General features: G+C 40.3%; 2 protein-coding genes across 4 annotated transcripts in view; both read right to left on the reverse strand.

The window, feature by feature from the left end:
- CLCN4 (chloride voltage-gated channel 4) overlaps positions 1-14,711 on the reverse strand; it is a 44,520-nt gene extending 29,809 nt beyond the window's left edge. The window contains 3 exon segments of the mRNA XM_080551848.1: positions 3,312-3,411; positions 3,757-3,908; positions 12,259-14,711. Of these exon segments, the coding sequence (XP_080407974.1) occupies positions 3,312-3,411; positions 3,757-3,908; positions 12,259-12,274 (268 nt within the window). The 5' untranslated portion in view covers positions 12,275-14,711.
- Positions 14,712-18,199: 3,488 nt separating this feature from the next.
- The window catches only part of WWC3 (WWC family member 3), a 100,578-nt gene continuing 94,218 nt past the window's right edge, over positions 18,200-24,559 (reverse strand). For 2 of the 3 annotated variants that reach the window (XM_080551817.1, XM_080551818.1), the window contains exons 20-23: positions 23,859-23,951; positions 22,611-22,841; positions 22,164-22,291; positions 18,200-20,753 (exon numbers count right to left, since the gene is read on the reverse strand). In XM_080551817.1, coding sequence (XP_080407943.1) covers positions 20,687-20,753; positions 22,164-22,291; positions 22,611-22,841; positions 23,859-23,951 — 519 coding nt within the window. In that variant the 3' untranslated portion in view covers positions 18,200-20,686. The remainder of the gene's footprint in view (positions 20,754-22,163; positions 22,292-22,610; positions 22,842-23,858; positions 23,952-24,559) is intronic. The other variant, XM_080551816.1, reaches the window with a different exon arrangement.

Raw genomic sequence — 24,559 nt, forward strand, 5'->3', positions numbered from 1 at the left:
ACCCGAGCAAGAAAACGGCATCACTCAAGTGGCATGGGACTGAAATACATAAGGGATTATTGCATATCCAGTTCCAGTATTGGAGCATTTTAGCATCAGTATGATTGTATTTTCTGATGCATAGTTTTAGAAAATCAAGACTTTTGATCACCTTCTGAAAATAGCATAAATAGCACGTACCTTCAGCTGGCTAGTAATGGTTAGGTTGGGGGATGATCATGGATATGTGAGCAGGAAGGGCAAAGTAAAAACTCATCATTCCTTAAAAAATGAGTCCCTAAACATCTGGCACTCATACCCCAAATTTTTAGGCTCTTTTGCCCTTACATTGCTTTGTATTTCTCCAAAAAGTGTGCAGCCTTCCTGACTGAGACCATTAGTACTCAGTATCTTTTTCTAGAGCATCTTGTGAGCTTTTCATCTGATTTTCACAGTGAACAGCATTTGTGGGTGTTACTGCTCCTTTCCCCTTTCTAAAATGAGCAAGCTCTGGCTCCCAAGGCCTGATTTCCAGAACCTACTCAGTGCATTTCCATGTAACAGTGTAATACACTGTCTTCTCCCTCCATTTAGCGCTTAAGTTTTGAAATGCACGTTGTGAGTACATAGCTCTGAAAGAGCCGTGGAGCTACCTATGTCAGGCTGCAGTGGTAGCGAGGGGCTCCACTCAGGCTAGTTTATGTGTGTATGCTCACACATTCATTCATGAAACTTAGGTCTGATCCCAAATGGTCACTCTTAAGTTCTTAAAATACTTCGGTGTTGCTCAAAACATACAGCTCTAACTCTGAAGCTGGCTGTGCTGAGAGTAGGAGGCTGGAGCAGACTTCCTCTGGAGTTCCCCTTCCTACCTACGCTTTTATGGGACTAACAAAGAATGCCAAAAATAGCCTGACTGAGGGCTACTCCCAAACAGGATGGTCCTGTCCTTCCTCCCTCCATCAGTACCTTCCCATAAGCAATATTTTGCTTGTGTGTATGACCCTGTGGTGATCAACCCTGCTGAGCCGACAGATCCAACTGAAAACATATCTGGCCAAAATCCATTTTCCCCACCAGGACACTCCCCAAGTCCAACCCCCTGTGCAGCTGCACACACACAAGGCAACAGGACCCGATGGCAGGGCACCAGAAGACAAGGATCTTTCCCTTCAGCCACATCAGCTTGTGCTGACTGCAGAGGTGCAGCCCTTAAAATGCTGCAAAATCTGAAAGATTCAATTGACCAAATTATTGGGACTTAGGCTGCTAGATTATTTAAACTAACTTTAAACTCCTGTGCCTGAGTAACTTTTCCAAGTGCCTTTGAAAACACGTGGAGGCTCCTGCCATCCCTCCCCTCCAGAGCCCCACCTTGCTGGCCTCTGTCCCCAGCAGGGGTGCAGCTGGAGCAGGGTGTTCCCCAATCCCTTCATGTCCTGGACAGTACTGCTGCTGCTTTCCCCCTCCTCACCATCCACTGTCCTTGCCCCTGGAAGTGTCTGGACTCAGCTGCCCAAGACACAATCCCACAGCCAAGCCAGGCTGTTCCCCAGTGCAGTGCTGCTCCCCTCAGAGCAGAGGCAGCTTCTGCCCATTCATCAGGGCAAGAGAATGCCATGGAGAAGCAAGGCTGCTGCAGAGCAAGAGGCAGGCAATATTTCTGAGTAGGTAATATTTCAAGCAGACAGGGGAAATGACTCGACTGCATCACCAGCTTCATCTCCTCCCTCTCCAAACCTGGTTTAGAAACCTCATCCACATATCAATAATCCCCACATCAAAGGGGTGCTTAACCACTTGCTGAGGCTGAGGTGGTGACTCTCCACCTTTGCCCTGTCACAGAAACACTGGATGCACAGAGCACACGCATTGTTTCAATGGCAGGCAAAGTCTACAGCCCAAATCACGAGCATGCAAACAATTTTTGTTCTCTCATTGATTCACAAGAACTTGCTCCAATTTAAAAACAGACTAGTCTTGACTCTGAGGTAAAATGTGTTGTTCTGCACCTGTGTCGTTGAAAAGGTTACAACAGCTAATGCATCTCAGCTCCAGCTTACCCTCAATAACCTTCTATTCCTAGAACTGGATGTATCAGCATTAGAGCTTTACCAGACCTCTTCATTTCTGGGTTGCGACAACCTAGAGGATGTCAGAACGGGCTTTCATTGCGAGGTAGAACTGAAACAAACCTTCTGGCACGTGTTTACTATAAAGGGAGCATGTGAGTGTATACTACATTCTCTGTATGACCAAGGGGTTTACCAGCTGGCCTGGGGGAGGCCATTGTTGAAGGTTCACTCTAACTTTACTTGCAGGCAGAATTCCCCATCCTAGACAAGGGCAAACCCGGGCTTTAAAGGCAGTTCGGCAGCTCTGGTAGTACACAGTCTGTCAGACTTTCTTCCCATCTCATTCTCCCATCAAAACTTTTGTGGAAACAAATGTATCTCTATAAAACAGCATAATTTGCCAAAATGTCACTTCAGCTATGTTTTCTCAAAAACTTCCCCAGTACTTCTGACACTCCTGAACAACTATGATAAACATATTAACTTGACAGTTGGCAAGCAGGAAATTCACGCAGCTTGGAAACTGTGAAGCTTTGCATCAAGCTTCCACCAAGCAGTGTGATACAAGAGCACCCTGACATCACTGAAAAAGCATTAAAAATGGCAGCTGTTTCAACTTGGTAATAGAAGTGCAGCTTTCCAAGTTGGAAGATGTGCTAAACTGAGTAGAAGACAGGAGCAATTCAGGCAATTAATGAATTTGCCATCTGATTTTGAGCAGGCTGTTAAATATGTAATGTCTGTCTGGCTTGGGAGCAAATCCAGAACTGTCTGAAACTGTATTTTCCCTTCATGCATGCGTAAAGAAGATAATCCAGTGAACATAATGATTTACAAAGCTCCCCTTTGATTGTACATAACCACCATTTTCTTCACCCTCATTATAATATCTACTTGCAGAGTTCAGTTAAGTGAAGATAAGGAAAAAAACTCTACCAGTAAAATTGACTAGTGTCAGTCAAAGATTCAGAAAGCCAAAGTAGTCCATTGAGCGTAAAGTCCATGTAAAGATGCATATTTTCAAAAGCAACAGAAAAACCCCTCTACTGGAGAATAACATTTTTCTAGGTCAGCACTCAGCAGGAGATTTTGCAGGCGGGTATTTTTTATTAAGTATTATAACTGCATGGATACATAACTGCCTTTTTAGCTTGAACCATCAGTGAACAGACAATGAAGTAAAAAGAGAAACAGATGGCACTGCAGCAAATTTTGGTGAAATGGTTCCAGGCATAACGAATGTTAACACACACGTACCTGCCAATAGTCCTATGAGAAGCATTACAACCCATCCTGACCAGGCATCCAGCAAACTCTTGATGAACTCCCATATGGATTCCTTACTTTTGCTTGTAATCTGAAATAATACATATAGAGGGATACGTTGCTGATTCAGGCTGACAGAGTTTTAGTGCACTGCGTTTAAACCAAAAAAAAAAAAAAAAAAGATTTAACCTACTCAGAAGTGTATACAATTCCTCTACTCTCTACTCTCTCCAGTCCTAATTACTTTTTTGTGATGCTCTGCCATTTAAGTTGCCAGAAGCAGTTTCATATTTACAAACTCAAGACATCTTGTGTCCATATTTTCGTAAGTCCTCCTCAAGTGATAAAACAAAGTAGGAAGCAAAATCTTTGGAAACCTGCTTGTTTCTCTCACAGCCAGGATGCCTGTAACTTGGGGGGGAAATGCTGACTTTACCTTTCTATGGCGGTCAGTATCGCGTGATTTCTCTCGCAGCCAGTCAATGGTGTGGAAGTCTTCGTAAGTCCCAACGTCGGGGAAAGGCTCATCCAGAAAATCCATCAGGTTGCCAGAACCATTCATTTCTCCTGCATTGACCATATTAGTGTCTGCAAGTAGGGGAAAAACAAGAATTTCAATAAATCTGTGCAGCTTTGCCAGACATGGCAGAATCAAGTTTTCCAAAATCCGTCCACAAACCACAAAGTTAAGACCATGGGTCAGCAGTCCTGGTGGGCACTTACTGAAATCTATGCATTGGCACTAGGAAGAGTATATTGCTGCAGACTATTTAGACAGCCTAGCAATCCCTAAAAAGCATATACAAAAAGCACAGTGTCTAAATACAGAAATACTATCTTTTCTGAAAACATAGCCCCAAAATCCAGGGTAGTTCTGGGCTTCTTCTGCAATGTTACATCCTGATCACATGCTGGAAGATGTGCCCTGTCTGCAGGGAGGTCACTGAGTAGGCAGAATTACCAGCTCAGGAAACAAATGATGATACACTAGAATTTAACATTCATCATTCTTCTGGGTTTACAGAAGCCCTGGAAATACATCAACTTCTTGCAATCCACATCAGCAACACCTGAAAAAGTTAACTCATAACTACAGTACCTCTCTTGCCCACAGAGACCTTAGGAACATTTGGCTAGGTGCAAAAATTGCCATCTCTTTTACAGGGTCAGGTCCCAAAGCAGTCACTAATATGACAGGTTCCAGAAAAAGCTGACATCATTCCCAAGGAGAGGAGCCCTTAGTAGCATGAGAATCTATTAAATAAGGTATTTTAGGCACACAGGGTTGGATTCATCCAACTTAACTTCAGCCATCCGAAAGTATGTTGTCTAGACTATAAGAACCATCTAGGTTCCCCTAGAGACAAAAACGTCTTGCTCTAAAGAGTGACATAATCCCATCCATCCTAAAATAGGTGTCTGGGAAACAGGGTCTTCTGGAATGTAGCCAGGATTTGTAATCTGAAAGGGCAAACATTTAAAAAGAAAAAAGAAAAAGTAAAAAAAAAAAAAATAGAATCATAGTGGATTAGGTTAGTGTCACCTGAAAAGGAAAAAAAAATTGGTGACAGATACAAACTTTAAAGGTTGTACAGAATTGACTCATTGACTCTGCAGAGCCTACAAACCCTTGACAGACTCAACAATAACTTTTGCAGGTTGCTGACAAGGCTAATACAGTACTAACTACTACACCCCATACTCCTCCTTCAGATATGGACATCGTGATTTGACATGTACAGAATTTGGATCTATGAATCAGTGAGGAAATTTCCCAATTCTGTAACTGAAAAAGGGAAAAACGTGGCAGATGAGTTTTAAATAAAATGCCCGCCCATTCTGCTGCTGTGTTTAGCCCCCTTTATTTACTTCCCTTTTTCGCTTTCTCTCTCCATTTTCGACTGTTTTACTTGAATCCTATTCATTTAATTTTTTTCCCCTGGTGTTGACTTCAGGGATATAACAAGCATGAATACTCAACTCTGTCAGTGTCTACTCCTTTGCACTCCACGGAGTAGGACTTTTTGGACCGCACAGCCAATGTGCTCAGCACAAGCAGCTGAGAAAAACATTATTTTAGAGGCAAAAACAGGTCACCATTGTAATTCTATAGAAGACCTTTTAAGTGCGGAAATCAAGTAATCTCCAAGCACCTTGGCATGTTTTTCTGCAAGAGAATCAAGCAAGGGAGTCACAGCCTGGGGAAGGAAACCAAATGCAGAGCAGGTGTCCCACACAGCGCTGCAGAGCACAAATAGGCTGCCACAAGATGGAGGCAATTTAAAAAGCAGCAGCTAAGAGGAGTGACAATTGAAAATAGCGATACTTAGCAAAACAGACGAGAGCACACTCCTGCATTTGCTAAGGGAAATTAGAGTCTGAAGGCAGGATGCTGCGGCTGACACCTGGGAGCTGAAGTTGCAAATGGATCTTGAGTTCAGTGTTTTGTAAGCTATGACTGAGGTCTGGTGTGGGAAGCTGAAATGAGGTGAAAGAATTAGACCGTGGTATTATTTTGTAACACACTGATATTTTGCAGGTCATTTACTCCAACCTATTCTTCCCATACAGTGAAGAAGTACCTGCAAAGAATATGCATGCAGTTCGGAGTGCTTGCCTGAACCCAGGCAGTCCCCCTGCTGTATAAACAAACTTCTGGGAACTATTGTGCTGGAAGAGTTGGCAAGTTCTCCTTAACGCTACAAGAAAATTACCCAACATGCTAGTTATATCACATAAAAAATAGCTTTTTAAGTATGTTGTCAATGCCCAGCACATGACAGTTTTATGATGGATAATACCAGGCCAGACCACAAGTATGTAGGATAATTACAATCTCAGCCTGAACCTACCCCCGAAATACGTGCTGCACAGCATGTCCAAGGAGACAAAAGTGCTAGAGACCACAGGGCCATGGAAGACTTAGGAAACAAATAAACTTTGAATTCTAGATAGTGTTCTAATACCTAGAAATCGTAGCTAGCTGGATGATTATCAGCCTGAAACTTGACTCTAGTTAACACACTTTTGTAAGTGGAGATGTGATATCAGATTATGCAAAACCCAATTCTAGTAAATAAAATCTGGCTACAGCACTTTTGAACTGAGTAGTATAGAGTTGTCATCTTTTGTGCTAGCACCAAAGTATCACTTTCTTTATTTTGCAATTATTTGTCTCACCTTACTTAGGCATCTGAAAAAATCGCTAAAGTTTCTTTCAGGATAGCTAAATTGCCCTCTAGAGGTGCTTGCAGAGAGACTTCCAGTTCTGCCAGCAGAACTAGAGCATTATGTTAACAACTTGGTTATAGATATTTTAGTTTAATACACTCATGTTAAGGGCAAATGAATGTCATCCAAACATGGACTGTAGCCAGGTGTACTGCAGCAATCCACTCTGATGATGGCAAAAGTATGAGCATTCGTGGCACAAGTTATCTCATCTAGCATTAGAAATCTCTTCTAGACTCTGGATGCTAGAATCTAGACTCTTTTCATAGCTGATGGGGAGAGAGAAACTCTATTCAGAGGTGATTCATCTGATATATTCGAGACACCTACATTGTAATGAGGCAGTCTGTCCCCTAGAAGCGACAATTTCTGTTCACTGCTTACAGAGATGTCAGAAGTAGACATCCATGTCTCATCAAATGAGTCCAACGCTACCAATTCAAACAAAAATAATGCAACACCATTGCATACAGAACCAGTAACAAATGCAACTCTTAGCCACTCCTAACATCTGAATATCTAAGAAATTTGGATACTCCAACAAAACTTATATACACTGAAAAGTGTCCGATCTTGTTATGTTGCTAACTGTGTGACATGTATTTTGTCCCTTTGTTGTTCTGACTTAGATGTCCTTCCTGTCCTTTCCACTGCTTTTCCAGATGCTGATGAAACAATTTGTGTAATGGCAAGCATTTCCTGCTTAGTCCCCTATTCTTTTCTAATAATTCCTGGCATTCCATTTGTTTTCCTTAGGGCATGCATCCAACATTTTCATTGAGCAATCTGCTATAACTCCAGGATATGTTCCATGAGAGTCAGGAGCCTATCATTCTGTGGTCTCTTCAGGTCATTTCCCCCATTATTTTGCCTTTATCAACTTAAAATTTCATCTGCCATTTCATTCCCCATGCTTCAGTATGGAAAGAGCTCTCATTCTTCGGCTATCATTTTTACTGAATAGCTTAGTATATCTACAGCTGGACATTTTGTCAAAAAAAAACTCTGCTTTACCAACTGTAAAACTAATTCTTGCTAAAAGCCAGACAAAGAAGTCTGACTGAACCAAGTGTCTTCTGTTCTCAGAGGCTTCCTCCTCGGAGCCCAGTTAGCAGATTTCCCTAGATTTAGACCCACGTCAGACTATTGCGGTCCTGTAGATGGGGCAAGGTCCTGGCAGGGATTGATTCACAAATCGAGGGAGGCCACAGTGCTAGACTGGCAATTGTGCCTCTTGACAGAGGCTCTCCTGGCTGCCACATAAGCCTAGGTATCTTCCAGAAGCATTGGGGCAGGTCAACCTGATACCAATCCCAAATCTCCCAGTTAGTTGCATTTGGTGCACAATACTACATAGCCAGAAAGAAAGGGACACTGCTCTACAAACTTGTGAGGTGTTGCATGAGAGGAGTTGGAAGTAAGGATCACAAGCACAAGTTCAAAGATTAGACCATGAGGCTTGATGATGTAAGAAGCCAGATAATTTTTAAGTAATCACAGAAGCCTCCTATGCAAAGAAAGCAATGAAGAGGTTAGTGCAGACAGCCTGCAGAAGCCAGGGTGAAAATGCAGTGAGCTAGCTGCCTGATGGGCTGGCGCATGCCAACAAGCACAGTAGGTACTATGTGGACTGTAGGTCTCTTCTGCTGTTTGCTTACCTTTTTTTTTTAAAAAAAAAAAAAGAAAAAAGAAAAAGAACCAAAAAGTAGTATTATCATATTTAAGGTCATTTCTGCAGGTCTCACAGTGAGTAAACTCGTTTTCTTGTGATTCAGACCAGCTGTATGATTACACTGCAGCTTAATGCTAAGTTTTGTGGAGGAATGATAAATTACATTTATAATGGAAATGCTGACAACCTCTGACCTTTACAGCACTGTTACAGCATGCACAAATGTAAAAGTCACAGCTAGAAGAGCTGTATCAGTGAACTGATATTGTAGATATGTTGACTGACTGATTTGATCTGAAATATATTTGACATGGCAAGCACAGACCAAAACATCCCATGGTTCAAAGAAGTTGAAAAGTATACTGATGGGAAACAACTAGCTGAACAGTCATCAAAGGAAAAGTCTTGGCCCTTGCCTATAGCTACTAGACATGCTAGTTCCATGCTACGTTCTCCCCATCCTGTTTTCTGTTTTAATTGGACACGTTGCACTGGGGCAGGCAGTATGTTTTAATGCAATTCCAACAAGTTTCAAGTTACTTTCAAGAGATCACAGTTACTGAATTACTTCAACACTTCAGATATTTCTAGCAGATGAACATTCACCTACACGCTTTCATCTTTACGCTGTTTTCTGTGAAGACAGGAGTGTGGGGCTGGCTATGTGGAACATAACTATGCAAACAACAACGCATACTTCTCTCAGTTCCTCTGCTGTAGCATAAGGAAGAAGTGGATCTGCCAAGAGGCTGGTGGAAGAAAGCAGAAGCCTAAAGGCCTATTGCAAGTTCCTCAATTTTTATTAGTTTGGAGTGACTTTTCCTGGGCATCTAAAGCACCATCTATTCCATCTCTTCCAAATGTGGTGTGAGTTAGCCAACACATTAAAGCAGAATACAGTGTATCTCATGGCTTTTCTATGCTCTGGTACCAATATACATACATACATAGAAAGCAGGGAGAGTCCTACTGCAGACATGATGCTTTTGAAATGATTCAAGGCCTGTTAAATCCAGACTCCATCAGAACTGAACACACTACTGATTTGAATGCTTGGTGTGGTTAGCTCTGCCGATATTATGTGATATTACAGCATGCACTGCACAAAGAGTGGGGACTGTGAAAATCTCTGGGACTTTGGTTATGAACAATGTAGTCTTACTGGTTTACCAAATGACAGTCATCACAAAACTCCTTTGCATTGATAGATGATTTGCCACTCTCCATGGTCTTGCTATCTTTATTGACTGTTCCTAGTACTGAATGCCCAAAGAAGCCAAGCGTGGTGCCCCAGTCTCATGGACATTAACACTTCTTGCCACAGACTGCTCAATGTGACCTGTCAAACACAGGCATCTCATCTTGAGAGCTGGGTGCTCTGCCAAGAGCCATGTACCCTCCATCCCAAGGGATTTAGATCTAGTGACAGAAACTGAGCACTCCCTACTTAGGCCTTGAACCCAGGTAGTTAGGAGGTCACTGATGCTTGCATAGCAAGCTGAAGAAGTCAGTGTTCAGGAAGAGCTGTAAGAGGACAAGACTGAGGGCCTGCGCAGCAGGAAATAGATCCCAGAGCAGAGCACAGTCACACTACAGGCCTTCAGGACTGTCTGGCAGGAGAAAATAGGCCTGATAGCACAGAAAGCCAGCAAACACTATTATTATGAGGTCACCTTGAAGAAGATGAATGAGAAATAGAGTGAGATGATCAGGGACATATGCCTTTTGAGGAGCTGTGAGAGAATACATTTTTCTTAGCCTGCAGCCAAGAAGGCCGAGCAGGATGGATGCGATTCCACTTTACCCCCTGCTGCCTAGAAGACAACCTAGAAACAGCGATGTGACATTGCACTCTATAAGATGTAGAAGGAGATAAACAGTTACAAAACACTCCACTAAACAAAAAGTAAGATGCTGCTGGGTGATGATTTTACAAGGAAGGTGTTTACAGCAAAAGCAGACTTAATCACTGGCAAGTTAAATGGGCAGTTTTCTGCAGGCTTACAAATATCCATGGACAATTTAAGACTATTCATCTTAAAAGCCTCAGACCGAATAAGATGATCTATTGACCTTCTGCCTTAACAACGGTGTTTAAAAAACATTGAGGTAGCCTTGGACCAGAGCGAGGTATTGCCTCCTCAAAAATAAGAAAATGCTGAACCTAGTCGCAGGCCTTTTTGGAAACATAATATGGCACCAAAAAAAAAAAAAAAGCAGAGAGAAGTTATATTGGGAAAGTACAGAGGGATAATGAAATTGGCAAACCCTTCTCTTATAATGCAAGAATTAATGGCTCAGCCCCTGTATAAGTGTAAATAATACTGCACAAGCCTGCCATCTCCCACAGCACAAGAGCAGACTGGCTGCAGTATCTGGAACATGACTTTAAAATACTGCAACACGTTACTGTATGGCCCCATCACCACACATTAAGGATTTTCCCGCTATGATAGTGTGGGCAAGCTAAACAGAGTCAATCTTTGAAGTGTAGCTTTACCCTGAGTAACCTCTACGGAAAAAATTATGAAGCCGCAGCAGAGCTCAAAAAACACAGGGCAGTAGATCACAGGGGAGAGGGCCTGGAAGGCACGGGGGGAACATTTGGGATAAGTGGTGGAAAATTGAAGGCACAAAGGCTCCTCCAGACAGAACCACAGTCTCCAAACATTCGCCCTCAACCACCACACGTGCAAAGGGCGCGAGCACAGCAGCAATACTGGTGCTGGCTGGGAACACGGGGCAGGTGAGGCGAGGTGAGGTACGGCACGGGGGGCTGGTGCATAGGGCAGCACGGCCTGCTTGGAGGCCTGGGCACCCCATGTGCCCCACGGCAGGGTTGGAGCTAATGACAAATGGCCAGGGCATCCAGACCCTTTGGTGGGAGGCATAGCAGCCACGGGGTGAAAGGCCTGACTCCCTTTCTTCTCTCAGGAGACCTCTGGGCAACAGCGCTTCTCCCCGGTAGCAGGAGGCCTGTGCACCTAGCCTGCCCCCTGCTCCCTCCCAGAGCAGGTCTCCCTTTGGAAGCAAATTCCTTTCAGTATGAAATATCAGGTGTCTGGTCTCCACTCAAGGTTTCTTGGAAAGTTTGACCAAAATTAGTTCAGCTGCTTGGTTATGTCAGAAGAGGGGCGGGGGGAAGCCCAGCTCTTTCCCCACTGTTGCCAAGTGGAATTTTTGCACTCACATAGCTCAAAATGGGCTCCATATTAAGAAAAAAATGCTAAATGCACTTCTCTATGTTATTTTGAGCAAGCCTGAACAGTCCCTCGAAAAAAATGTAGTCGCTAACATTGATCTTGAGGCTGTGGAAACAGCACAAGCGAAACACTGTTGGCTGTGGTCCACCTTTCACAAACCAAGTTGAGACAGCTTTATTAAAAGATGCCCCTCTGCTGACACCCCACCAGCAGATGAGCCCCATGGGCCTTCAAGAACCCAGCATGCCTTTACTTCTTGAAGACAGCAAGGTTTGATTAGATAAAATTCAGAAATCCTTCAGCATCTTTGGTAAGAAACTAAATTTCAGGAGGGAGGAGAACTGGCAATCAGGCTACCAGTGTAGCAGCATGCATAGCTTTTTTCTTGCTTTTCCTCTAGTCCCCTTGCTCACAAAACAGGGTGAGTTTTCCTCTTGGAGCAGCTGATTTGCTGCCACAGAACTCAAAAACAGAGCTGAAGGGTCAGGGGTGATGTACAGCTTTCCTGTTTGTGGCACATACCTGCAAGCTTTGCAGCACCAGGTTTTGGTCTGCAATGCCTCTTTTGTCTCCTCAGTCAGAAAATTATAGCATTAAGAGGAAAAACATGGATTTCAGGAAAAAAAATATATATATATTCAGGGAGAAGAGAGTTGCACTAAAAGGCTCTCCCCTTAAATGGTGCGTTTAGCAGCATTACATGCACCTCTCACTAGAAACCTTTTTGAGCCCTCAGCTTGAAATAAAGCTGATAAACCTGCAGTAGAAAAGCCATTAATCTGTTCTACCGTGTCACTTCTCATGATTTGAGTAGAGGCAGTGAGTCACTCACACAGATGGAGGGTCATGTTTTTCTGAGGGCACTGGTTGGCATTGCTGCAATTGATGCTGGTCAGCTGCGCATTTACAGAAAGGTGACTTCATACCCACAAGTTCCCCCACCTGCAAGAAAGGAAAGGCCTTCCCTTGTGATGATTTTCTAGTGCAGCATGTTAGAAGTGCTTTAGGAATAGCAGCCTACAGTCACCCTGCCAGCATTTCTCTTTTAGCATCAACTGTGGGTCATGTGTGATTTTTGCTTCTTCTGGGCTAGAAAGGAAGAAATCTGAGTAAATCCATTACCTTTTGTGTATGTATGCATATATACTGAGAAACACATTAGACTCCTAGTCTACAACCTGTCTCTGTTTCCCTGCCTGTTTTCTGCAGGCAGACCATTCAACACCATCCCTGGGACCTCCTCCAGTCCTGGTTTAAAAGGCCTGGGCTGCTACGTCCCTCAGCAGGGAGATGGGCACCACCAGAAACCAGATGGGGCACGTGCCCTGAGTGAAATGCACCCTGCCCAGGTGAGCACAGCCCTCCAATCACTGATATTTCCAGGGCCACAATTTTACACTAAATAGGCATTAAAGGACTCAAATCCTCCATTTCTGAGTTGCTCCAGCATACATTTAGGCTGGTATCACATCTTTTGTTGCATGAAAGACACCTGACTCAAATCAGGAGTCCAGGACTCAAATACGATCTAGGCTGGGGAAAAAAACCACATATTGTGCCTGTAGAATCTGTGTGTGGCAGCCCTGGTGTGTCCTTCACGTGGGCAAAGAACCAAGTCCCTGCACGCACAGTGAGCGAGAGGAGCTTGGTGTACTCCAAGTGCTAGGTAGGAAGAACTGACACAAGACTTCTTCCGATGCTTCAGAGGAACTTAAAAGAGGAAACTCAGCACTAGTGCCATCAAGATATAGTCTTCACTGAGATCTCATAAAATGACAGGTTTGTATTTTTATTGCTTTTGAACCAAGATCATGTAAAAACAGAGTTTTGGCTGAAAAAAACAAAATTAAAGCTTTCCATTTTGAAAAACTGTTGTCCTTTCTTACTTCATTGTTTTCAATACTTCATTACTGCGGCTGGCTTTGGTTTTGTTTAGTTGTTGTTGTTTTGGTTCTACATTTATTTTTCTTCCATGTTTTCTGATCCTGATATGACTGCATATATCATCACTTCAGACCATAGGAGTCACTAAGGCATACAGCCTAGTTAACTTCACCACAGGAGATCCAAAATCTCCACGAGTGGGTGTGCATACAGAGATCCTAGACATGCCAAATTCTCAGATTTTTCAATAGTGGGAAAAAATATTTGAACAAAGAACGGGATTTTGACAAATAAGAAAACTTCCTGCGTACTAGGAATGAAAAGTCACCTGACTATCTGCCTGATGAAGCTGCAGCTGAGTCATCCTCCATTCTCTGGCAAAGGCACAAAATATTTATCAGAATACTTATAAAAAAATGAGGGAAAAAATGTATTTTTACTTTTCTGACTGGTATAAGCTCAAAAATTAATTTAGCTTCTTTCACTCTAGCATTTGTATTAAACTAAGAAGAATAATAATGCACTGCAAATAAAAACCTAAAATATATTTTAAAAAATCAAGCCAAAATTTAAAAAGCCACAGAAGAGTCAACGTTTTTAATCTGAAAATATGTCTTCCTTTAGTTTTATGGAGTGCATAATTAAACTCCCACACCAGGAAAAGAAAACAGACTTTGGACTTTGCTACGTAAATACCCACTGTCCGAAAAATCCATTTAGCGAGGATTTTTCAGCCTTTCAAGGATTGGCAGTTCATGTAAGAAGTAAAAATCTGCTTGTCATCTCCTCTGTCTTTTTGGGAGAATAATTTTTCATGTTTATTTTGGATGACAAACAAAACCTATCCTACGCTACAGCAAATTATGCGGGAAACCTGCTGGACTAGGTACTTTCAAACCACGTCAGCAAAAATTAAAAAAGGAAAAGCCTCTTTCCCCAAATACATCTGTTAACCCCCTAAACAAGTTAATCCTCATTCCTTTTAAAGCTTAGACACATCTCTCTCTGTAATAACTTTCTTTAGGCATGCAGGGTTAAAAACAAAGCGAAGCAAAATGAAAATCCCACAAAACAGGGAATGCAACCAAAACAGTATTGCTGCTCTCTCTCTCCACAGGGCTGGATGATGGCTCACGCAAATAAGAGTTCAGCAGACAAACGAAGGAGCCATAGCAAAATGCAGGGACAAAGGGCCTTCTTCAGCTTTAAAGCTCCAGCAGGCAGCCTTTCTGCTGGGGATGTCAGCCGGAAGACCAGCACAGAGCCAGCAAGCAGCCTCTGCACCTGCAAACCCTCTGCTTGCAGAGAAACCGTTCTGCTTTCTTTTCTAGCAAAAACTCTGCCTAACAGAGCTGCAGCTCCAGGACGGCAGCACACGAGCAGCTGGCATACTAATTTTTCGAAGAATTAATGTTGCTTACCTGCAATGCAACATCATTTAGCCCAGACCCAAAGATTTTAATAGCATCCTTTCTTTGGTGGTATGGCTGCAAAGCAATGATGTCATGGGGAGGAAGCAGTAACAATCATGTGACTGCATCCTCCGTCTATAGGATTTCTGATAGGAGACGGGGCTGGAAAGAGACTGGTCTGTAATCCTGCAGGATTAAACTGCAAGCTTCTATATCCTTCCTCACATATTTCTGTGGCCATTAGATCACCTGGTACCTTTCCCCCCCCACCCCCTCACCTGAGCCTTTTATTTTTTTAAAGAAGAGTTTATGGATTTTGTTGCAACAGCAATAACAATCACATTTTTTCAAGAGGAAAAAGCACTGTAAGTGTACTGTGTGCGAATTAAGATTTATTCCTACCTACTCTGCAGCAGCGCCCAGGTGTCATAATTATCTTCTTTAATCTTTATGAAATATGTAATCGCAGCAGCTTGGAAGTGAGACAAACCACAATTTCGCCATCCCTTGCATTTTTCCTTCTCCCAGTATTCCACTTCAAGCTTATCCAGATTGACTTCCCTCCAACTTCTGGGTCATATTTGAGCTTTGCAAGATTACCTCAAAGGTTCCGTTCCTCTGTTACCTTCACTTCCTCATTCTCCACTCCATTCATCCATTAAATAACCTCATTAACAGCCTTCTGCCTTTTCTTCAGTGCAACTGCTAATGCTTGAAAGTTCTCCTATTTGCCAGCCTAGTTTTCCTTTTTCGAAACTTCTACTTTTTTTTCCATCAAATATTATAATAAAGCAATTTTCTCGACTTTCACATTTTGTTTAACTGTGTATTGCAGCTCAGAACCATAGATATACACACATTTTTGTTATACTGTACAATATATTCAAACTCTACAACAAAATAGTAATTTCGAAAGTTGATTGTACAGATTTCCTATGCCCCACTAGGATCAAGCTCTGCAGCACAGCAGTTATAACTGTTCTTTGTTAAGACAGTATACAAATAAGCAAGTTTGTGCGCATGCAATGCTGTGCTTTATTTCAAGACATTCACCTTACACTGCTTACTGTCTCTTATTTGAACATGGTGCAGACTGGTTTTTACCCTTAAGGGTATGCAAGTTGTGCTTTGTGTTACTAAGCAAGCACAACAGCTAGGTAGAGGGAGATCTTGTGCAGGTACACATGAAAATATCCAGGAGTCATTGAAGGCACATGCATGGCTTCCACCAACTTCAAAGGCCACAGAGCACGGTTTGGAAGACCTTTTTGTCCCAGTGCGTTTGGACAAATTTTTTTGGATGCTCTAAGCAGACAGCTCAGCCCAACAAAGCAAGCTAGTTGGTACAGAGCGTACAAAACCTTTTCAGAATGGCTACACAGCTCCTCCGAATCTTGTCTATAAACCAAAGGAAGCTCCAGTACCCCTTATTTCTGATATGGATTCCCCAAACAGAAGTTGCACATTTTCAATTTTATTATGAAATCTGAGCACTTAACTTGCTTCACCTGCAATTCCTACACTTTTCTGGAGCAAGGAGCATGCCTTTAGGAAAGAGATTTGATTTTGCCCTTTGTACACAGTAGCGCAGATCACATTTCCCTATCGTTCATGAATCACTAATAGCTGCAGACCTACCATAACCACATCAGTAAAGTGAGGAAAAGTGATAGGAGGAAAGGCCTAACTTCTTGCCAGCGTCTGTTCTTCGAGCCCATTAAAATCAATATTGATATGCCAATTGAATTCTGTGGAGGAAGTTAAACCAACACAGAGTATTTAATTTAGTTTCTTGATAAAGTATCTGCAATTTTCCTTAATTGCTTTATGAAATAGAAGTAAGGAAAACAGCAAGCAGTTTGAACTGAATCAGTCAGACACAACCATCTATACCTGGAAACTTTTGTGCCATAAGACACACGAACAGAATGCAAGTGCCACATCCTAAACGCAGGATAGCAATTCTGTGCTCTAAGAAAACAAGCACGAGGCTTTCAATCTCCCATTTCTTCCTGGACAGACTTTCCTAAATTCACGTCCTAATTTTCTTGTCTATTACCACAGGTGAACTCACTGAGTCTCTTCCTGAATGTCTATTTTTTAGTTGGATGATCTAGCTGCAAACACACTAAAGGGACAGAATACCTGATTCACTGTAGAAAATGTGATTCTATAAGCTAGATATGTTCCAATTTGAGAGATTTTAAGAAGTTATAAGAAACCAGTAACAGCTTCTAAGCAGCTTTTAATTCCCAAGAATATTGAGATTTTCCACAGTACAAGCAAATCACTTTTATACATAGATTACAAAATCAATTCGATTTGACTCTTTGGTATTTTCTTTCACTTATACTTGGTCAATCAAGCAGTCTCAGAGGAAAGAAAATACTGTTCACATCATGTTTTAGAAAAGACTGTTCTTGCTTTTGCTAACCTGTAGTTTCTTAAGTCCCTCTGTAAATATATTTTTCCTCCTCTCATAGACCTATGACTCTACAGTTAAAAAGGAGATTGGATTCAATACAAGCAGTAAAATACCCTCCTCCACACTAAAAACATAATTCAAATTTTAGATTTGCATTCTGCTGAGAATGGATGCAAAATACATAGTTCATCCAATTCCTAAAAAAACATTTGCTCTTTTTATACAACACTTACCTTGAAGCCTTGCAAAGTGCTTACAAGAATCACAGCAAGAAACACATATAAGATTTCATTTTTATATCAGAAAATTCATACCAACATACCCATTATAGCTTTTGTTGTTGATCCTGATGGTAGCGAGACAGTTGGTATTCCAAATGACTATTTCAAGCAGACCATTTTAAAAATAACCTAAACTGTGTCATACCCTTAACGCCTTGCGAATACTGGACAGAGAAAGGTGTCAAGTGTCAGTACTACAATTTTGCCTGTGCTCCTGCAGCTTAGGGTTGCATAGAGAAACCAAAAAAATGGCCTTTCTATAAATATTAAGGTCTAACATTTCCTTTGTGAAAGCAGCAGTAAAGTTCAGCCTACTAACATTAACTTGTATTTTTTCCAATGGTTTTCAGCTTGGGATTAGTCATAAATAAGATACTACAGAAATAACACCGTCAACTTATTTCAAATACTAATCTACAAAGTACAAACTTCTGCTAGAAAAAAAAATGTAGTTCAATATGTCATAAGGAGCTACCCGTGAATTCCTGGAATATTCAGCTAGGAGCCTCAGATACAGCTGTCAGCTTATCATGAGCAGTAAGCACGTGGGAGAACATACCTGCCATTCCTTACACTCCGTATCCATTTCAGGTCTTCAGTGCAACCTCTCTAGAATCCCTGACTTCACAGATTTCCTCTTTTTAATTTATTTGAAAATTCATTACATTCACTGTTATACCAAATATAAAATTTCTTCATGAAAGCATCATCAGTGCGGCAAATATAAACCACTGAAACAATGTCTTCTGTGATATTAAACAAAACTCTCTGTTTATGGCAAATTATTTTATTTTGTAGAAGAAATACTTTCAAATAATACAAAAATGACACAATCATACAGAACTGTGACAAAAACGAGAGAGATGAATACTGACTATGATAACTCATTACCACATCAAGACAGAACTCATTACAGCAGTCAGAATCACGGACTCACAAGATAAACTGACGATGTCTCCAAGCAGTCACTAATTAAAAACACCAGCTGAGCCCCTTAAGAGGTAAGCCACCAGACATTGCCCCTATGTTACACAGTCACAGAACAATTTAGGGTGGAAGTGAGGTCCCTATCGCAGCCCCTGCTCAAAGCGGGTCTAATACAAGCAGGCTGCTCTGGGCCATGCCCAGTCAAATCCGCAACACCTCCACGGGCAGAGATCTCATAACCTCTCTGGGCAAGCTCTTCCAGGATTGGAATACCCTCATGAAAACACAGTGTTGTCTATTCTCAGTACACAGCAAGTATTTCTGGTATCACCACATGGTAACTTTGGATAAATACTACTAGGTAAGGGTCTCCACTGAACATGAGACGTGAAATTCCGACCAACTGATCTTTTCAAGTAACAATCACTTGAAAGCTTGCTGTCCCTAGACTTTTACCCAAGCACTAGCAATTTCTTACATGATTTACTTGGTTTTTATCTGCATAGTTTCTGGATAGCTCTAGTTCAGCCCAAGGAACCCAATATACACCCACCAAAGCTTAACTGGCAAAAAGAGAGACTTCAGGATGGTTAGCGTGATAAACGCTGAACATACATTAATTTCGTATGTATTGCTACACCACCAAATCACTTGATGTCTGTAATGATTATAGGCTATACCAGGCCTGTAGTAGCTTAAACTTAAATGTCTTTGCTAATCATCCTTGATGATTAATCGTTTAGATTTACCAGCCCACACCCCGCCCCCTCCATTATTTTTGGTCTCAGCCTGGGCAAATAAAAGCAATTCAGTTTCACTTTCAGGTTTTCCTGATCTTTGACAAACTAACAGAGTATAAGCTCTTGAAACTCACATAGATGACTTACAAAATATTTGAAAATATTCCCATTGGTCAGAGGTTTTGATAAGTCTGTTTAGTTTCTGACTGTTGCTTTGGTTTCCTGACACACAAAAATTTGGAGCCAATTTGACCTGCGCATAATGAAAAGACAGCATGATCATCTTTCTAAGCAATTCCAGCAATTTGCAAAGTTAGTCTTGTGTTGGGCACCTCTCTGTGTAGGTATAATTAGAAAAATATGAGAAACTATTATAGTAGCTTAGTAAAGAAGTATTTTTACATACTTGCAGGATGCAAGGACACAAAACTGGCATTCTCGGGAATTTAGGGTGACAGTCTTTCATTACAATGAATGGTTACAAGAAAATTATTTCTTACCAGATTTCTGCTGGTCCAACTAGCAATCAAGTGAGCTATATCTTCCAGAATTATACACCTCCTTTCTGGAAAGTGTCACTGTACAACAGAACTCACATGTAGTAATCTCAAAGCAAATCCATTAGGATTAACATGTGCTTAAGCACCCTTACTTATTGTAGCTGCTTTCTGAAATTAGCACGTGTTTTCCTGAATCAGATCAGAATCTTTAAAACTGTAGAAGTTGCTATATTCCTTTAGCAGTTTTTCCACACAACTAGCTCACAGTGCTCTTTTAACTACCTTTCCCTTAAACAGAAAAACAAAGACCTGTCACCCTTTTCCTTCCTCCGTTTAAATTGAGAATCTAGTTAAGAATATAAAGATATTTTAGACAAAACTGAAATGAAAACAATCTATTAGTGCACAGTAAGAACATGCAAATGAATTCTGCAATGTTTAACATCACTTCTAATCAGTGTTAAACACATTGCAGGTGATAATATTTTGCTATAACACAGACAGTGCTAAAGGATACAATGTACATAATAAGCTACAGATAATAAAGCTGAAAAAAGTGACAATTTTAGAACACAGTATTTTCATTTCAGGTATCAGAAACAAAACCAGCTCAATGGTTCCATTCTACTGTATGACAAATACTGAAGAACAAAATTTCAGTCTTAAAATACATCTTAAAGTAGGTATTTTCCTTCAAGGAAAAAAGGCACTATAAATAAATTACACTACAGTGAATTTGCCTGAACTCACTTTGTTTCTGTCTTCCAGCCTTTAAGTCAAATAAAACAGCATAAAAACTGTACACGCTCTTAACAGGATAGTCGATCTTTTATAAAATAAGTTGTCTTCAGAGATGTCAATTTCACAACAAGGAAAAACCAAGCCTTGTTGCAGTCGCTATTATAAAATATATATATGTATATATATTTATATATATGGTTTTGTTTACTTTTACTTTTTTTACTTTTTTTATTTTTTACAAAACGTGTATATTAGCTTTTGCACTTTTTTTTTTTTTAAAGAAACTTGGCTAATCTAATAACTTCATTAAAATAAAAGCGATAAATACTTCATGTTTACAATGCAACATGTCATACATCATCAGCTGGCAGAGGAGGTATGTTAATCCTTGGTCTTGTAAAAAATGCTATCTTCTCTCTGTGACCAAAAAAAAAAAAAAAGATGCAAAGAAAGTCAATCAAATATATGCCTCAAATAAAATATAATCAAATATATCCCACACCCCTGCAAGAACATCATTTTTCTTACTCTGGTTAGTGGTTATTATTTGTTACTTACACACTGAACGGTGGGTTTACTTGAATACAAGAAACTTACAACAACTCCTCCCCCTGCATGCTTTTGGAGGCACTCCCTTGAACACAGCTACTGTTTTTGAAAATTTAGGTGACACCTTTATACAACTTATTGGACATCAATTATAGTTCACTGTAAAAAGGTTTCACAAGACTAGCCCTGCGTAAGTCCTCTCTGTAATGCAAAGTTCACCTTCTACATTTTTCAATAATGCCTATAACAACAAAACTGATGGCAGTTTCATCTTTTTGCTTCTTTATTGAGAAGCAATATTCTTTACCTGTTGTAAGAAATGGATGTGTGCATATAAGGGGCAAGAATTTAAACAAGCAAGTTATCATTTGCTTCATTTTACCGCATCTCTCTCATCTCATCAATTCCCCACATAATTTTATATCTCAGTAGCCAAAGCAAATGAATCTTGTTTCACTAACAGAAATACAAGATGTTGCAATGCTAAAATTTTTATTCCTCTTATTTTCTCTTCACATCTGTGAAGAAGACCTTTCCCTTTCCAATATAATTCATTAAAGGATGGACAACTTTTGCATTTTATTTAAGTATACCCTGCAAACAAGTTCTAAAAATCGGAACACTGACAGTAGAATATAAAATTGTAGCTGAGTTTTCCCCCACAGCTACATTGCACTAATATTTCTTCATTCCTTACTCCTAATGTCATTCTACTAAAAAAAATTAGAAAAAAATAATGCTAAAGTACTAAAGTCTTCCTGTGAAATGCCCATTATCAATGGCACCTGTACACAAACTAAAGCTAAGAGAGGACACGTATTATGCAAACAGAGATGAAACAGGAAATAAAACACAAAGAAGAGGCTTAAGAGAAAGCTGGAATATTACTGAGTAATTTTCAGGGAGAGGGTGTTCCTAGTAACATATATGTACTACACTAAACAAACTATTTAGGCCTACAGGCTAACACTGAATACCTGATAAATCATCTGCACTTAACATTAACTAGGCTAAATTGAAAGAATCACCTAAGGTATGTTGTGTGCACTTGAAGAATTTTTTTCCTCACGTGTTTTGCAATTGTAATACTACAACTTTACCGTATCTCTGCCTCTTTGCACTACAAGTAATTCAAAGGAAACTCAAGCCTAAATCAGTATGTGATTAAACATTACTGGTTATATACAAGACACACAGTATTTTAGCTAAATGTTTCAGAGAGCTTTAACCACTGTAATGAATGGCTGCTATGCTAATTCAGTACACATTAACACTTACCTAAAAGTCTGCACCTGAATAGGCTCCTTCTGGTTTTGCCCACGCAACTGGTATATTTCTTTTGATGCTTTCTTTAGCATTTTTTCAGCTGCTTGTTCTTGGTGATGTTCAAATTTGGTCTGTCTTGTCTGAAAATCAGTAAAAAATATAATGCCAAAAGTTATCATGTGAATAAATAAAACACAAGAATACCCAGGTTAAAATGGTGGATTGTTACCACTCATCACAGTAAAACCACACCAGTATATTATCTGAAATAACTAATACCATCCAAGAACTATAAATGCAGGAGACTGACATTATTGTTTAAGTTCTTAATGTATATAGAAGCAACTCTAGTTATTTGAAATTTTGTAAAAACAGCTGTTTAGAGATCTTTCTACAAGCAAAAAGTTTTGAAATGAGAAGTTTCTGAAAATGTTGAGTACTCATCTAATGTTAGCTTACCTGCCTCTCCGCTTCCTTCAATAAATTTCGGAATCGCTCATCCCGAAGGACCCAGTGGGGTAGATCTGTCTGCCCTCTGAGTTGAGCATCTTCCAGACGCTGTCTCAACTCTCTTAAGACGCATATCTCCTCATTCAGCTGTCTCTGTCTAGTTCTGGATGCCTGGAGATCCAGCTCCAGGTCTAAGGACGTTCTTGCCATAAGCTCAGCCAAAGACGATCTGCAGGACTGCTGAATTATTTGGATTCAAATAAAATGCACAGAATGTTATTCTCAACATGGTACGTGGTATACTAGCCTATTTTTAGCTACACAGGACATACATTTTACTTATGTACTCTACACATAAAGTGGTTTCTTTAACACAAAGTTTTAGAGAGGTTATTTATACCCCATAGAGAAAGGTTAACTAGCTGTAAGGGTTTTCTGTACAAAAACACATCTTTTTTCAATTAATGCTTTTTACTACATTCCTTTACAGTCTACTCTTGGCTTATAAATAATTAACTAATTTAAGTTTATGAACTGAACTCTTACGTAATGATGATAATAAAAGGGATATAACATGAATAACTCATAACTGAATCACGATGCTAGAAAACAGTGTATGGAGCAACAGATTTCCCTTAAAGAAATGTATTCAATATTGGCTTTTAGATATGTTCCGAATCAAAATGGGAGGCATGCTGGTCTACTTACATACATCAGCAAGAGATTAACTTCTGCTTACGAGGCTGAACCATATGACATTTATCTACATGGTATTAACTCCTTACCTGCCCTTCTCTACCCACCTGTTCTGCAGGGTGGGAAGAGAAAGGAGAACTTAACCTATTTATTCCTCAAACACTTAGGCCTCAAATATTACTGTTTGTAGGCTGCATGGGAGTGGAGCAAGATGTTTTCCCACCATTCGTATACATTTCTGCAGGCCTCCACTTTGCATCATAAACTAGATTTTAAAGATTTAACAAAGTTTACATCTAAATCAATAAAAATCCAGTGGCTAGTTGTTGTCTGCCACACCTTGTTTTTTTCTCAGCAATTGTTCGCAACAGTATTTCACTTCTGTGTCTTTCAGCTTAAAAAATAGTAAAGAAATAAAACAACCCCTCACACTAATTACATAACAGAACACTCATACATTTCCTAAAAACATCACAGTGTACATTTATACCTAAGCTTTAGATGTCTACAAGTGCCACTGTTCTAGCAACTTAAGTAAAAAAAAACGTTTCTTAGCTATACCTGCTTATACCGTAGAGTACGCCTCTCCAAGGTATTCCGGACAAAAGGTGACTTCCTTGGCAGAGTTGAGCTGTCACTGTCACTGCGATACAGCTGAGTAGAAAAGATACAGAAAATAAAGGTTGTTTACATCTACATTCTGATTTTTTTATTTTTTCTTTTACTTTTGAGATTTATTATTTTAAAAAATGAAATTGTGTTGTTTTAAGCAAATGAAATCACAAATTTTCCTTTAGCTATTTATAAAGAATGATATATAATAGTGCTCTTATTGAAAATCTGACGTGGTCCATAGATGCACCGTATGCAACGTAAACAACAAAGCAAAAACCAGGAGACTCTTGGCTTAAAAGTCATTGTGGCATGTTCAAACTCAAGCTCTCAACACCTTATGAAAGAGTACAACTAAAGCTGTGTGCATTCCACTAATATAGCAAAATCAGTACCAATATATTGATCTGCGATGCTGGGAGACAACTGCATATAAGCCTTTTGCAGTTGAACATAGCAATTACTCAACGCAAGTTTGGAATTATTGTGTTGATTCTCAACTACTTGTACCATGCACCCAGGAACTCCGCATACCACTGTAATGAGCATCCTATGACTGACATTCACAACAGCAGCAAAAAAGTCCTAAGAATATTTATGCAATAACCGCAGGATTATGCATTCAGTCCCCCTTTATCCAACTTTTATGC

This window comes from Anser brachyrhynchus, assembly GCF_964034855.1.
Source record: "Anser brachyrhynchus genome assembly, chromosome: 1".
Taxonomy (NCBI): Eukaryota; Metazoa; Chordata; class Aves; order Anseriformes; family Anatidae; genus Anser; species Anser brachyrhynchus.